General features: G+C 46.0%; 1 protein-coding gene across 1 annotated transcript; it reads left to right on the plus strand.

Moving 5' to 3' along the window:
- Positions 1-727: 727 nt before the first annotated feature.
- Positions 728-13,509, plus strand: LOC138765551 (decorin-like). Its single transcript, XM_069942583.1, has 10 exons — positions 728-938; positions 2,811-2,923; positions 4,338-4,551; positions 6,448-6,561; positions 8,640-8,733; positions 10,162-10,300; positions 11,348-11,511; positions 12,036-12,200; positions 12,861-12,978; positions 13,094-13,509. Exons 1-10 carry the CDS (start codon positions 728-730, stop codon positions 13,286-13,288), a joined length of 1,527 nt encoding a protein of 508 aa, XP_069798684.1. The 3' UTR covers positions 13,289-13,509.
- Positions 13,510-15,530: the final 2,021 nt, after the last annotated feature.

Raw genomic sequence — 15,530 nt, forward strand, 5'->3', positions numbered from 1 at the left:
ATATTCTTGTGAATCTTTCCCACACCCTTTCCTGCTTAATGACGTCCTTTCTGCCGCTGGGCATCTGATGACTGTGGGACAGAAACTGGCTTTCAGACTGCTGGTGGGCATTTTCACTCTCTTCAGCTCCCCCCCCCACCCTGATGGGAGGAGGGAGAAGTGAGTGTGTCACAGGTGTGGTGGGCCATTCAGTGCGATGGCTGCCTTTCCCAGGCAGTGGGAGATGTAGTTGAGTGACGTCCTGTGCTGTATTCACCACCTTCTGCAGCTTCTTCTAATCTTGAGCAGGGCAGCTCCCATCCCACGCGGTGATGCCACCAGCAAGTCTGCCCATCGGATGATGAGATAATCTCCCATCTTGCTGGGGAGATGGTCTCTGATAGGGTGTAGAGCAGGAGGGGGAGCTGCCTCACCACTTCAGGGACCCGGGTTTGATCCTGACCTAAGGTGGTGTTGGTGTGGAGTGTGGTGTTCTACCTCTGGGTTAATCCTAGAAGCTCCAGACCCCTCCTTCATCACAAGTTGAAGTTGTTGAGGGATGGGAAGTGGGGGAGAAATTGAACGTCTATAGGCTTTGGAATAAGTGGAGACAGCATGTTCCCTTGACTGAATTTTGGAGTCCAAACAGCTGGGCCATCCACTTCTTTGTCCACGTGCATGGAGCTGGTGTTGACCTCGGTGTCTTTCAGAGACGGTGATATGACATCTTCCTGTTCTTGCAGTGGCCATGAATGGAGCTCCTCAGGTCCTGCTCTCCTGCCTGGTCGCCTTCCTGCTGTGCCAGGCCAAGCCCTTCAAGCAGTCCCGCCGCGATGACCTTGCCGAGGAGGACCGTGGATCTGGGGGCGGATCTGTTCCTGAGCGCCACCCTTCTCTCCCCTATGCCTGCCCTGCCAGGTGCCGGTGCCACATCACTGTGGTTCAGTGCTCCAACCTCGGTAAGGAAATCTCCAACTCCGTGAGGCAGAATCCAGCCGCACCCAGCGACGATCATAAAATGTGGTTCCCTACATGGGAAAAGCTATACTCCGGAACTATGAGAAATATAATAAACATGAGGTTACGCATGATACAATATAATTGGTTACACAGGCTATACACCACGTCCCAAAAGTTAAATAAATGGGACCCAACAGTATCAGATAGATGTTTTCGCTGTAAGAGGAAACGGGAACAACAGTACATGCAATTTGGGCGTGTGAGAAAGTGGAAAAGTTTTGGGAAGATCTAAATCAGGTATTAAATAAAATCACAAAAAGCAACATCCAAAAAATCCAGAGATCTTTCTTTTAAGTAATATAAGAAGTAAAGAACTTGGCCTCAAACTGGATGAAGTACAAAAAAAGATTTACTAATGATAGCCTTAGCTGTAGCAAAAAAAATGTATAAAGTCAACCTGGAAATCAGAAGAGAGCCTGAGAATACAGCAATGGTACATGGAAATGAATAAATGTATTCCATTGGAAAAAATAACATACAATTTAAAAAATAAACTCATATTATTCGAACAAATTTGGGAACCGTACATGGAACACAACAGAGAGGTCCTACCGTGGACCTCCACCCCCTAATATGACAGAAGGAGAAGAAGACGAAATGAACTGACCCAGTGGGTAAAGGTAGAGGACACAATTTTCTTGTTTATTTTCATTGTGTGATGACATTGTTTTAATGAGTTTAATGTATCATATAGGTTGAACGTTGAGTGGGTGGGGAGGGGGGATGAAGGAGGGAGGAAAGGGAGGGGGAAAATGACACTGTGTATATTCAAGAGGGAAATGTTTGTGTGTATTTTGGTCAGTATGGTTCATAGTGTGAAAAATTTTTTTTAAATTTAAAAAAAGATTAGGGGGTGTCAATCTAGGATGGAGGTAAGGAGGAACTGTTTCTCCCTAAGTGTAGTGAACCAGTGGAATTCTCCAATAAGAATGCTGGAGGAACTCAGCATTCTTATCTACATGAATGCCTGATTAGAGCTTAGGATGGGTACCCAGGAATAAGACCATAAAATGTAGTTGCAGAACTAAGCCATTCAGCCCATTGAATTGGCCCTGCCATTTAATCATGAGGTGATCCATTTTCCCCTATAACCCTTAATACCCTGGCTAAGCTGGTCTTGCAGCATCCATGGGAGGTAAAAAAAAATACATAACCAATGTTTAAGCTCTGAGGTAGGAGTAAAAAGTAGGCAGGGACCTGAATTAAAAGGCTATGGAGAAGGAAAGAAAGGACAGGGGAAGGAGCACGTCTATGGGCAAAAGGGGTTAATTGGAGATGGACAGGACAGCAGAGGGGAAAGGTGAGAAATGATTGAGGGAGGGGTTGGCTCTGTGAATGAAGAACTGCGAGAATTTATTTTTTCAATTAGACACACAGCACGTTAACAGGCCATTTTGGCCCTTGAGTCCGTGGCGCCCAAATTACACCCAATTAACCTACACCCAGGTATGTTTTGAATGGTGGGTTTTCCCCGGGGGCTCTGGTATCCTCCCTCTGTTTGAAATGTACCCGGGTTGTAGGTTGATATGCGTGTAATTGGGTGCCACGGTCTCGTGGGCTGAAAGGGCCTGTTACCATGCTGTGTGTCCAAATTCAAATTTAACAGAATACAACCCCCTTCTGCCCCATGAAACCTGTGCCGCCTAATTAAGATCCAATTAACCTATAACCCCCTATGTTTTTGGAGGGTGGGAGAAAACCAGAGCACTTGGAGGAAATCCACACAGTTCACGGGGAGAAACATGACCCGTGAAAGACAGTGCAGAGGGATATTGCTCAAAACTGTTGCGATAACGGTGTGTCTGCTTTAGGTCTCACGAAGGTTCCTGCCCGCATTCTGCCTGACACCACCTTACTAGATCTGCAGAACAACAAGATCAGGGAGCTGAAGGAAAAGGACTTCAAAAACTTGAAGAACCTTCTGGTGAGTAACCTCTCACTGAATTCCTCAGGACTGTCTGTGACTCAATACAGATCTCTGTAAGTTACTCTTTCCTCAGGAATAGTCTTGGGCCCACAGACATTTCTGGCACCACTCTCCGCAAGGTGTCCCACAAAAGGTTGCTCAAAGTAGAAGTCATGTTTTTGATAAAGCATTTTTATGTGAAGCAGAAGCAGGAGTGAACTTCAAAGCACATGGAACATAAAACATAGAACACTACAACACAGTACAGGCCCTTCAGCCCTCAATGTTATGCCAATCCATATATTCCTTTGAACAAGTACTAAACCCTCCCTACCCAATAACCCTCTATTTTTCTTCCAACCATGTGCCTGTCTAAGAGTCTCTTAAATGCCCCTAATGTTCTAGCCTCTACCACCACCTCCAGCAATGAATTTCAGGCCCCCACAACTCTCTGAGCAAAAACATTTACCCCTGATGTCTCCCCTAAATTTTCCTCCCTTCACTTTGTACAGCTGTCCGCTGGTGTTTGTTTTTCCTGCCATTGAAAAAACAGGCGCTGGGTGTCCACCAAATCTATGCCTCTGAGAATTTTGTACACCTTTAGTTAGTCACCTCTCATCCTTCTATGCTCCAGATCATAATCCAGGCAACATCCTGGTAAATCTCCTCTGCCCCCTCTCCATAGCTTCCACATCCTTCCTGAGTACAGGCATGGTAAGGTCAAATTTGGAATATCATGTGCAGTTTTAGTCACCTAACTACAGGAAAGATATCAGTAAGATAGAAAGAGTGCAGAGATTTACTAGGATATTGCCCTGACTTCAGGAACTGAGTTACAGGGAAAGGTTAAATGGGTTAGGACTTTTTTCCCTGGATCATAGAAGAACGAGGAGAGATTTGATAGAGGTATTAAAAATTATGAGGGGGGGACAGAGAGTAAATGTAGATAGGCTTTTTCCACTGAGGGTAGGGGAGATACAAACCAGAGGACATGTGAAAGGGGAAAAGTTTCCGGGGAACATGAGGGAGAATTTCACACAGAGAGTGATGGGAGTGTGGAATGAGCTGCCAGCTGAAGTGGTGAATGCGGGCTCAATTTTAACCTTGAAGAAGAATTTGGCCAGGTACATGGATGGGATAGGTATGGAGAGATCTGGACTGGGTGCAGGTCAGTGGAATAATAGTTCGGCACTGATTAGAAGAGTGGAAACCCTTAGTGTTTTATGGATCTATGGTTTGAAGAAATAATTACATATTCAGAATGCAGATTGTGGCCATGTGAAAATGGTAGGAAGGTACTGTCCATGGCCAAGGTCTTGACTGGTGGACCTGGCACTATGTACAGTCTCATATGGGGTTCACACTGCAGACTTAAGTCACAGTCCTGTCTATCTCTTGAATCCTCAATTAATTTTCTGTTTGTTTAATTTAGATTTTAATTCTTGTGAACAACAGGCTACGAAGGATCCACCCCAAGGCCTTTGCCCCTCTCCGTAACCTCAGACGGTTGTACCTGTCCAAGAACCTGATCAACGCTGTCCCAGACAACATGCCTCAGAGCCTCGTGGAGCTCCACATATGTGACAACAAAATAAAATATGTGAAAAAGAAACCTTTTGATGGCATGTCTAACATGTTTGCCCTCGGTACGAAGCTCACACGTAAACATCATGGGAATATTTGGGTTTGATTGAATTCAATAGAGGCCTTCTTTGTTGAATAAATCTTAGAAACAAGCTGTTTTCAGACCTGCAGAAATCCTGTTAAATACAGCAAAATCCATGGTATCCAGAATTCAAGGAACCAGCAAAAAAAAATCAAGGAAAATAAATACAAGTAAATTTTTAAGAATAAAATAATTGGTAAAAAAATCATTATTACTTGTGCAATCATAATACTGTAATAATCAACCCCCTCCCTTTTTTTGCCCTAAAAGTCAGGTGTTTTCCATATGGCCCATGTTAAAGTCTACTCCCCCCCCTCTAATTTTTCCCCTGACAACCAGCTCAACTGAGTTCCCGATGCCCCAGCTACCTGCCCACTGGAGCTCCTGACCCTATGGCCGCCTGCCCATGTGAGCTCCCAATCGTGGATCTTTGCCCTGGCCCATCCAAGCCCCCGACACCCCACCACAGACTTACCACCCGGACCCAGCTATCCAAGCTTCTGACGCCTTTAACGATGCAGGTACTTACAAGGTCAAAATTGGACCCTTGTAAAAACCAACCACCCCCACCCACTTTTATGGCCCAAAAAAATGATGCAAAAAATTCAACAATTACACAAGTATATACAGTTTGTAAGTTTAAAATTGTAGAAGTAAATGTTCTGTGAAGTTACTGTGAAGTAAACTTTTGGTGAAGATGGGAGCAAATATTCAGCCTTGGTCGGGCTTTACTCGTGGTAACTGTTTGAATAAAGTTGTGTGAAACAGCGATGGCGTCGCCCAGGTTGAAGAGCGGGTTGATGCCGCTCACTGTTGGGGTGACTCTCTTAATGTATCCCCGTTTAGTAAGAGTTGTCCCCGGTCAAAGGGTTTATCTGTAAACTTGGGGAAGAGGGGGTTAAGAATCTATAACATTATTGTTCATCTTTCAGGCGGCTCCATGAGGGGAGGAACCTGCAGATGCAGTGACATAAATTTTCTCAAAGTATGTGTCTGAAAATAAAGTAAAATGTTTTAAGGTTTATAGATTCATGCAAGTAATTAAGAAAGGATTTGATGGTGTTAGAGAGAGTTCAGAAAAGATTCATAAGAATGATTCCTGGAATGAAGGGATTAGCACATGAGGAATTTTCGACAGCTCTTGGAGTTTAGAAGACATCTGAACAAAGTGAAGGGGGGCAGTTTAGGAGAAACATCAGGGTAAGCTTTTTGCACAGAGAGTTGTGGGGGCCTGGAATGCCTTGTCAATGAAGGTGGTGGAGGCTGAAACATTATGGGCATTTAAGAGACTCTTAGACACATGGATGGAAGGAAAATAGAGGGTTATGGAATAGAGAGAGTTTAGTACTTTTTATAGGAAGGAATATATAGATCAGTACAACATCAAGGGCCCAAGGGCCTATACTGTGCTGTATTGTTGTATGATCTTTGTTTTTAGTTCTAAGAATGAGGGAGAACCGCACAGAAGGATTTTGAATGTTGAAAGGCCTGGACAGAGTGAACGTGGCAAAGTTGTTTCCCATGGTAGGGGAGTCAAGGACAAGAGGGCACAAATTCAGGATTGAAGGGCGCTCGTTTAAAAGAGAGATGTGGAAGAATTTCTTTAGCCAGAGAGGGATAAACCTCTGGAATTTGCCACGGGCAGCTGTGGAGGCCAGGTCATTGGGTGTTTAAGGCAGAGTTTGATAGGTATCTGAATAGTCAGGGTATCAAAGGTTACAGGGAGAGGGCAGGGGAGTGGGCTAAGTGGGAGAATGGATCAGCTCATGGTGGAATGGCAGAATGGACTCGATGGACCAAACAGCCTGCATTTGCTCCTATATCTTATATTTTATGGTTTTTCCATCCTGACAAAGCCCTCTAATCCTCCCTGCAGAATTAAATAGAAATCCCCTGCAGCCGAAAGGGGTTGCCAGAGGAGCATTTCAAGGACTGACGTCTCTCTTTTACCTCCGGATTACTGAGACAGGACTCTCAGAAATTCCAAAAGGTAGGTCTGGCGAGTGCATGCTGAGCTAATCCTGGGCACTGAACCACAGTGTTTCATTCATGAGAAGGGCCAGTGCAACTGACATGGAGACAAATGTTTAAATAACATCGCAATTTAACATTCAGCTGTGAAATAAGGCCTGTTCGTCACAAAACACTAGGGGAGTGAAAACATTTTAAATCACGAGTATTAAAAAAAGTTAACATCAGTAATAATCACAAAAGGGAACATTCCTCACTGTGTCCGGTTAATTTTGAGCCTTCTGGGTAACATGATCGGCTCTGAACTTCTGAAAGCTATTTAGTTTGGGGTACTTTAGGGACCATGAATCACCAGCCCATCTCGAAATTAAAAGGAGAAGTTAAAGGCTAAACAATGAATTGGTCTGCTTCAGTCAGTGAAACCTGAAAGTCCGCAGGTCACAGGGATTGAAGTAAAAGGACGGTGCTGCAGAAACTCAGAGCCCTTTATGTAGTGAAGATAAAGATGGATAAGAAAAGTTTTGGGGCTTGAGCCCAAACAAAATGCAGGCAGATGCCTGAGTAAAACGGTAGGGGGGGGTGAGGGGACGGTTGGGGGGGGGAGCACAGGCCCTCGGGCAGGTGATAGGTGGGCAAGGAAGAAAGTGCATGAGAGAAAACAGAAGAAGAACAAAACCTGCTCTTCGCCCTTTCCCCTCTCCATTCACTGAGCCCCTCTCCCTGTTTACTGGTGTTCCCTCCCTCCCTTATCCACCTATTACCTGAAATGTTGGCTATCCATCTTTATCTTTGCTTCATAAAGTATTCTGGGTGGCCTGCTGAGTTTTCCAGCATCGTGTTTTTACTGATTCTAATCAAGTTTAAATGTATTTATCATCCGACGCGACACTCTTCTCCAGTCCTCGGGGCCGAAACATATAAACACATATACAGACAAACAATATATATGCAGTACGTATACAGTGTACATTTCTAACAATAAATAAATACTACTTAATAAATCGTAGAGTCTCCGAGGGTCAGTGTGAGCAGTTCCTTTGGTCGTTCAGTATCTCGCTGCCTGTGGGAAGAAGCTGTTCCTCAGCCTGATGGTGCTGGCTCTGATCCTCCGGTATCTCTTCCCCGACGGGAGCAGCTGAAAGATGCTGTGTGTAGGGTGGAAGGGGCCCTCGATGATTTTGCAAGCTCTCTTCAGATAACGATCCCAGTAGATCATGTCATTGGGGATGGGGAGGGGGAGTGGGGGGAGGGAGACTCCTCTCTGCCGCTCTTTCTGGCCCTGTGGATTGACCTCCAATCCATTTCCCTGCAGCAGCCGTACCACTCTGTGATGCAGCCGGCCAGGACACTCTTGATAGAGCACCGAAAGAAAATTGATAGATTGGTGGTAATCAGAATCAGAATCAGGATTTATTGTCATGAACAAGTCATGAAATTCAATGTTTGCGGCAGCGTCACAGAGCGAACATTCATATTATAACCATCTTACGACATTACTATAAATAATAAAATAACAAAAACAGGGCATGAAAAGTAAGTCTTTGGTTCATTGATCATCTGATGGCAGCGGGGAAGAAGCTGTCCTTGTGCCGCTGAGTTTTTAGGCTCCTGGACCTTTTCCCCGATGGTAGCAGAGTGAAGAGGGCATGGCCTGGGTGGTGGGGGCCCTGCTTTTTTAAGACACGGCCTCATGTCAATGTCCTTGATGGAGTGAAGTCTGGTCCCTGTGATCGCTGGCTGAGTTAACAACCCTCTGGAGTTTATTCTTGTCCTGAGAGTTGGCGCCTCAATACCAGGCAGTGATGCAACCAGCCAGAATGCTCTTCACAATCCACCTGATGAGGACTGGGTTGTATTCCCATGACTTCCTCCTGAAGTCCACATTCATCTCTTTGGTTTTGCTAACGTTGAGCACGAGGTTGCACCATTCACTGAGCTGATCTCTCTCCCTCCTGTACACTCCTTCACTGCCATTTGTGATTCTGCCGACAACTGTGGCAGAACTGAATGAAGACTTTTATATTTAAAATCTCTCTTACTGTAATAAGTATTCCCACTGATTAATATTCTCTTGGCTATTTTGATATTGTTTTGAAGACCTGCCAAGTTCGATATCGGAGATACACCTTGACCGCAATAGGATTCTCAAAGTGGAAGTGGATGATTTCAAAAACCTCAGCACTCTGACCAGGTACCGCTTTCAAAATTATCTTCAGTGTGGCTGGTTCAATGATCCGATGATGGTGGTGCAGGGTTTAATGTGGGGGGGTAGGGGGGAGAGAATCTATTCACATCTTGGGTCAGTTTGTTCCCCAGAATAGGCACTTCCGCCTTTGATCTTCCATCCCTCTCCTTCTCCCTTCCTCTCCCTCTCCTCCTCCTCCCTCTCCTTCTCCCACTCCCTCTCCCCTCACTCCTCCTCCCTCTCCCATTCCCTCTCCCCTCTCTCCTCCTCCCTCTCCCACTCCCTCTCCCCTCTCTCTACCTCGCTCTCTCTCATCAATCCCTCTCACGCTCTACACCTCCTTCCATCCCTCTTCTCCCCTCCCCCACCCTCCTCCCTCTCGAACGGCCATCAGCGCTGTGTGTGGGTCTAGGCTTGAGCTTCCTGTAGCCAATTACCTCAACTTCCCCCAACCATTCCCACAGAGACGTGCCTGATCTTAGCCTCATCCACTGTCAGGGTGAGGCATTATATTCCTCCTGGACAGCCAACAACCCAACGTCATGAGCTTTGTTTTTCCCAATGTAAGGTTGCCCCACCTCCATCTGCTCCCACTGTTTCCATCTCTTCTTTTCCTACTCCTGTACTTACAATTTTCACTTTCTGACTTTTCTTCTCCCCATTTCCACCCCCCACCCCCCCCCCCCCCCCGGCTCTCTGCCTCCACAAGATGGTCATCTCCTGCTCCCATTTCTTATATTCTTCGGACTTGCCTGCTCAGCAAATGAAACAAATGAGCCGCACGGTTGGCATAGAGGTTAGCGGAACACTGTTACAGCGCCATCGACCCGGACCGGGGTTCAAATCTGGCGCTTTCAGTAAGGAGTTTGTGCATTCTCCCCGTGTCTGTATGGATTTCCTCCAGATGCTCTGGTTTCCTCCCACCGTTCAAAACGTACCCGGGGTTGTAGATCATGTGGGTGTAATTTGGCAATGCGGGCTCGATTGCCAGAAAGGTCTGTTACGATGCTGTAGGTCTAATTATTTTTTAATTAAAGCTTTAGTCTCTCAGTACATGAGACAATAAATAATTCAATTATGTTTGTCTGGGGATGTCCATGTAGTCACAGAGAGAACATGCAAACTCCACACAAACAATGCCCATGGCCAGGATTGAACCTGGGACTCAAGTACTGTGAGGCAGTGGCTCTACCAACTGTGCCACTGGGCCACCTGATAATTGGCCTGTCCTTGGCTGTGGGGCATTTCCATCGGCTGGTGGACCGAATGTAAACTGCTCACCACCAGTTTCACTGGACAATGAGGGTGGTCAGTGAATGCCAGCGACGCCAGGGTATGTACATGGGTTCCAGTCCACCTGTTAAGAAAGTTCAGCTTTGTTTTGGTAGCGGTGGATGCTCAGAGCTCCTCACACCTTCCATTAACCCTTTGCAGGTTGCGGCTGAGTTCCAACAAGATCCGATACTTTGCCAACATGACTCTCAGCCACATGCCAAACCTTCAGGACCTCCACCTAGATAACAACAGACTGTTTGCCATCCCACCAGGCCTGTCCCAGCACAAAAACATCATGGTAAGGCCCTGAACAGCAGGATACAGCTTGAACGACGCACATTCTCTGCCTGGCTTGTGAGGGCAGTGTAATGTTTAAACCTGTCCCACCCCATCGGGACCCAGTCCAGTTGACATTTTGAATCCAGAGGAGCTTGCTAAGAGATAGAGCAAGCCCTAAACAAGGAGGGGAACCCTAAGGCCTGACCCCCATCACCTTGTTGGTCCATTGACAGCTCACCAAGCAGCCACGCAGTTGAACTGAATTTAAATGTTACGACGTTCAGTAATAAAACAAATTATAATGTCTATTAAGAAATTGAAATAGGGAGAATGCTAACAGATAATTAAATGAAACGGGTTCAGAGGAGGGTCACGGGGATGATTCTGGGAATGAAAGAGTTATCACATGAAGAGCTTTTGACGGTTCTTGGTCTGTATTCGTTGGAATTTAGGAGAATGAGGGGGGAATCCCATTGAAACATTTTGAATGTTGAAAGGCATGGACAGAGTAGATGTAGGAAGGTTGTTGGTGGGAGATAAGAGGGCCCAACTTCAAGATTGAAGGGCATTCACTTAGAACCAAGATGTGGAGGAATTTGTTTCAGCCAGAGGGTGATGAATCTGTGGAATTTGTTGCCACAGGCATTTGTGGAGACCGGGTTATTGGGTGTAATTCAGTCAGAGATTGATAGGGCTTCAAAGGTTATGGGGAGAAGGCCAGGCAGTTGGACTGAGTGGGAAAATGGATCAGCTCATGATTGAAAGCTAGGACATACTCGATGGGCAGAATGTCCTATTTCTGCTCCCAAGTGTTATGGTCTTGTAAAGTGAATTGAACACATATCTTAACTTGTCCCCATACACATGATCAGCCCTTTCACTGTCCTTCCACCAGCATTGAAAATGTTGAGGTTGGGTCGTTATTCAGCCTGGCCTCTCTCTCCAGCATCTCAATGCCCCACTGTAGACCTGGATTCTAGAGGCACCAATATCTGTCCTCCAGGTTAAGGGACCCCTAGTTGGGATGGACACACAGTATTCCTGAGTTCCTGATACTTCCCTCAAGATAAGTCTGCCACTGATTGGCTTGATTTGTTCCAAAATTAGGGAGATGGTCAATTCTGAGAGAGGCTTTGGTGGTTTTGAGCAATGTTACAACTCAGCAGAATCTTTTGAAAGTCAACCTCGCGATGTGGAGGATCGGTGTCAATCCTTGATCCAAGTTCTAGGGTGAGGTCCCACTCAGCAGTTTACTCTCCTTGAGGAATGAAGAACTTGGACTTTTCTTCAGCCTTTATTCAGTAAACAGGCCTGTAGGAGGGCCATCACCTCTTCAGGAGCTCCCTGAACACACAAATGCATGAGTTTGTAGGCTGACACAGGAAATGCTCGCAGCGATCGAACAGACAACATGTGAGCTGAGTAGGCCGTTACCATAGGCCATAACAGCAGAGGCTAAATAAGCCAATCACCATCAGCTGATCCCGGGGGTCCAATCTGGGCCAGCAGATCACAAGGCAACCAATCCACAGCAGGCAGATCACAAGCTGTGCCCATAGTGTTGCGGCAGTCAGCCTATAAAAGGCGGAGCAGATAGTCTCTTTCTTCGAGCAATAACTCTGAGCTATAACCGTAGCAGCATCCTACAACCCTATCAGCATTAAGCTTCACACCATTCATCTGCAAATTGCATCATTACATGAACCAGTCATGTAACCTGCTTCCCCCCCACCACCCCCCACCACTTTCCTCAGTTCTTGTACATCACCTGATCTGGCGCAACTCCAGGTTGATGGAGATCTACTGCCTTGGCTGGGGTTACTACCTGGCAACACAAATCATGGGGCCCCTCACTTCTCAGAATATCTTCAACCCTCTGCTTTCTATTACAAAGCAGCGATGCACATGAGGGCATTACAGTAAAACCCCTGTTATCCGGAATTCAAATGACCAGCAACCTCAAGCAACTAGCCAAAAAAAATCGAGGAAAGTAAATAAATAAATATTTAAAATGAATAAATATGTAAATAAAAGTTTAAAATCGTAAAAGCAAATGTTCTCTGAAGTAACGTAAATCTTTGGTGAAGATGGGAGCAAATATTCAGCCTTGGTCGGGCTTTGCTCGAAGCAACGGTTTGAATAAAGTTGTGTGAAACAGCGATGGCGTTGCCCAGGATGAAGAGCTGGTTGATGCCGCTCGTCATTGGGGAGACTCTCTTAAAGAGTCTCCTTATCCCTGTCTTAGTAAACGACACCCCAGTCAGAAGTTTTATCTGTAAACTTGGGGTTGGGGTGTTAATTAGTGTATGTTTTTCAGGCAGCTCCGTGGAGGGGGAGGAACCTGCAGATGCAGTGACGGTTAAATGTTTTCAAAGAATGGTTTAAGGTTTAAATATTCATGCACGTGAAGTTTGTTCAGTGTAAATACAGTAAAGTATTTTTGTCTTTTAATGTTTATTCTTAATGCAGGTGTGTTAGGCATTATAAGAGTGAGTCTCAAGCAACCGGAAATCTCACTTATCCAGCATCTCCGGATACCAAGGGTTTTACTGTAAATAACATTGATCGGTCTACACCAGACAGACCCATCGGACCCTTTCCTCGACAAAGGATGCTCAGACCTCTAATCTTGGGGTCAACCCAATGTTCAACCTTTCCAAACCAATGGTGAATAGTTCCTCTTGTAAAACTCCCAGAGTAGAGAATTTCCAAGAAATTGTGACCCTCCACAAGTTTTATCTTTGGATAACTATTGCAAGCATTAATTTTTCTGGAAGTCCATTGGGTTTTTCTCTTCCTATTTCAAATCCAGGCTCTCTATCTCAATGACAACCAGATAGCACACATAAAGAGTGGTGATTTCTGCCCGCTGGTCAATGACCCTACGAAAAGTCCATACAGCAGGATCAGCCTCTACGGGAACCCTATTCCCTACTGGGAAATCGAGCCAGGAGTCTTCCGCTGTGCTTTAGACTGGATTTTCATCCAACTGGAGCGACCCACCTAGATCTCGACTGAAGTCAGAATCAAGTGACTAAACTTGGTGTTGTTTCCTTCCGACTGTACAGCTGACCTCCATAAATAGAATGCTGATTCACAAATATGTTTGCTGAGTGAGTATAAAAGATAAAAAGCAGCAGCATCTTCTTCTCGTTCATTCCCAGCACGTTCATCTGCCTCCAGATTTGAGGTGGGTGCATTTTTTAATCTCTCCGCCACCTCTCGACTCAAAGTGTCAATATGCAAAAACGTAATGACTTCATCACAGGCACAGCTTTTGATTAAGCTCTCTGTTGCAAATTGCATAATAAAAACATTACAAGATCCTCATGCTGTGTCTTATTTTTATGGCGCACACTCTCTCTTTGACAAAATGGGGCCCCGTTCGAATCCTGCTGGCACGGATGTCCCTCCACTGGCAGCACCAGATGTAGGATGCTTGAGTAACGAGAGACACTTTTCCCTGGAGTGAGGGAGGCTGAGAGGTGACGTTACAGAGGTTGATGCAACGGAGTCGGCCATAGGTAAGGTGGGTGGTCTACTTCCTAAGGTAGGGGAGTCTATGGCAGCACAGTTAGTGCAACGCCGTCACAGAGTCAGCGATCCGGGTTTGAATCCCGCGCTGTCCACAAGGAGCTTTAACTCCCCGTGTCTGCGTGGTATTTCTCCAAATGCTCCAGGTTTCCTCCCACCCTTCAAAATGTACCAGGGTTTTTAAGTCAGTTGGGTGCAATAGGGTGGCCCAGGCTCGGGGGCTGAAAGGCTCCGTAACCATGCTGTATGTCTACGTTTTTTAGAAATTCAAGTGTAGATTGTGTAAGGTGACAGTGGAAAGGGAGGTCTGTGAGGCAGGGTTTACATACGTGGTCTGAGCTGCCAAAGGAAGTGGGAGAGGCAGGTGCGTTTAAAGGTTCGAGCGATATTTGGACAGGTTTTTGGGCAGAAGGGCCAAACACAAGCTGTTGGAATGAACTCAGGTAAGCACCTTGTGCAGTGTGGACAAGTTGGGTTTGTTTCCGTGCTGCAGGATTCTATATAATCAAAGCCCAGGGGCTGGTGGAGAAGCTGTCCTCGCTGGGACTCACCACCCCTCTCTGAACCTGGAATCTGGACCCAAACAGAAAGACCACCAAGTGTCCAGGATGGCAACAGAGCACTGTCACCCTGAGCACTCTGGCACCTCAGGGCTGTGTGCTCAGCCCGCCCCTGTTCATGCTACCGACCCACGCTGCATTGCCAGATCCAGCTCCAACCGGGTCATCAGGCAACAAGGACGAGTCGCACTACAGAGCTGAGATGGAAAATTCTGATATAGTGCAAGAATAACAAGCTGAGTATCAACTTGAACAAAACAAAGAGGATGATTGTGGATTTAAGGAAGACCAGGGTCAACCAGCCTCCACTATACATTAATGGATCGGTAGTGGAAAGCACCAAGTTCCTCGGAGTTTACTTAAGAAATGATCGATCTTGGACTTGTCAGGAAGGCACAACAGCGACTGCCCTTCCTAAGACTGTGACAGACAAGGCTACCAGCCACCGTTATGTTAACCTTCTACAGAAGCTCTGTCAAGAGTGTCCTGCCTGTCTGCATCACAGTGTGGGTACGGTTGCTGTAGAGCATCGAATCAGAGGTCAATCTACAGGACCATAAGAGCGGCAGAGAGGATCACTGGGCTCATCACCCCCATCGATGGGATTGACTAGGATAGTTGTTTAAAGGGGGCGTGTAAAATCATTAAGGACCCCTACCCCAACGCAGCATCTTTCAGCTGTTCCTGTTGGGGAAGAGATCCAGGAGGATCAGAGCCCGCACCACCAGGCTGAGGAACAGCTTCTTCCCACAGGCAGGGAGAATGCTGGATGACTGATAAACTGCTAAAGCAACACTCCAAGACTCCACTATTTATTAATAATATTTATTTTAAATATATCTATATTTGCTCTGTGCACTTCTGTTTGTGTGCTCTGTCTGTTCTTACACTGTTCTGCACCGTTGCCTGGAGAACGCTGCTTCGTCAGGTTGTACAGGTACAACCAGATGATAAATAAGCATAACCTAACTTCAGATCTCCACAGAGGACAGGGAAGAAGATGCTTCAGCTGAGAGGTGAAGATAATGAGAACTGGGATTGCTGAGAAATCACGGGTGGTCTTGTGTGGTGAGTAGTTGGTGCGTATGGCATAAAGGACAGTTTGGAATCCACTGAGGCAAAGAGGGTTTATAATAACCAGAAAGGTCAAGGCGA

The sequence above is a fragment of the Narcine bancroftii genome, chromosome 5 (assembly GCF_036971445.1).
Source record: "Narcine bancroftii isolate sNarBan1 chromosome 5, sNarBan1.hap1, whole genome shotgun sequence".
Classification (NCBI taxonomy): domain Eukaryota; kingdom Metazoa; phylum Chordata; class Chondrichthyes; order Torpediniformes; family Narcinidae; genus Narcine; species Narcine bancroftii.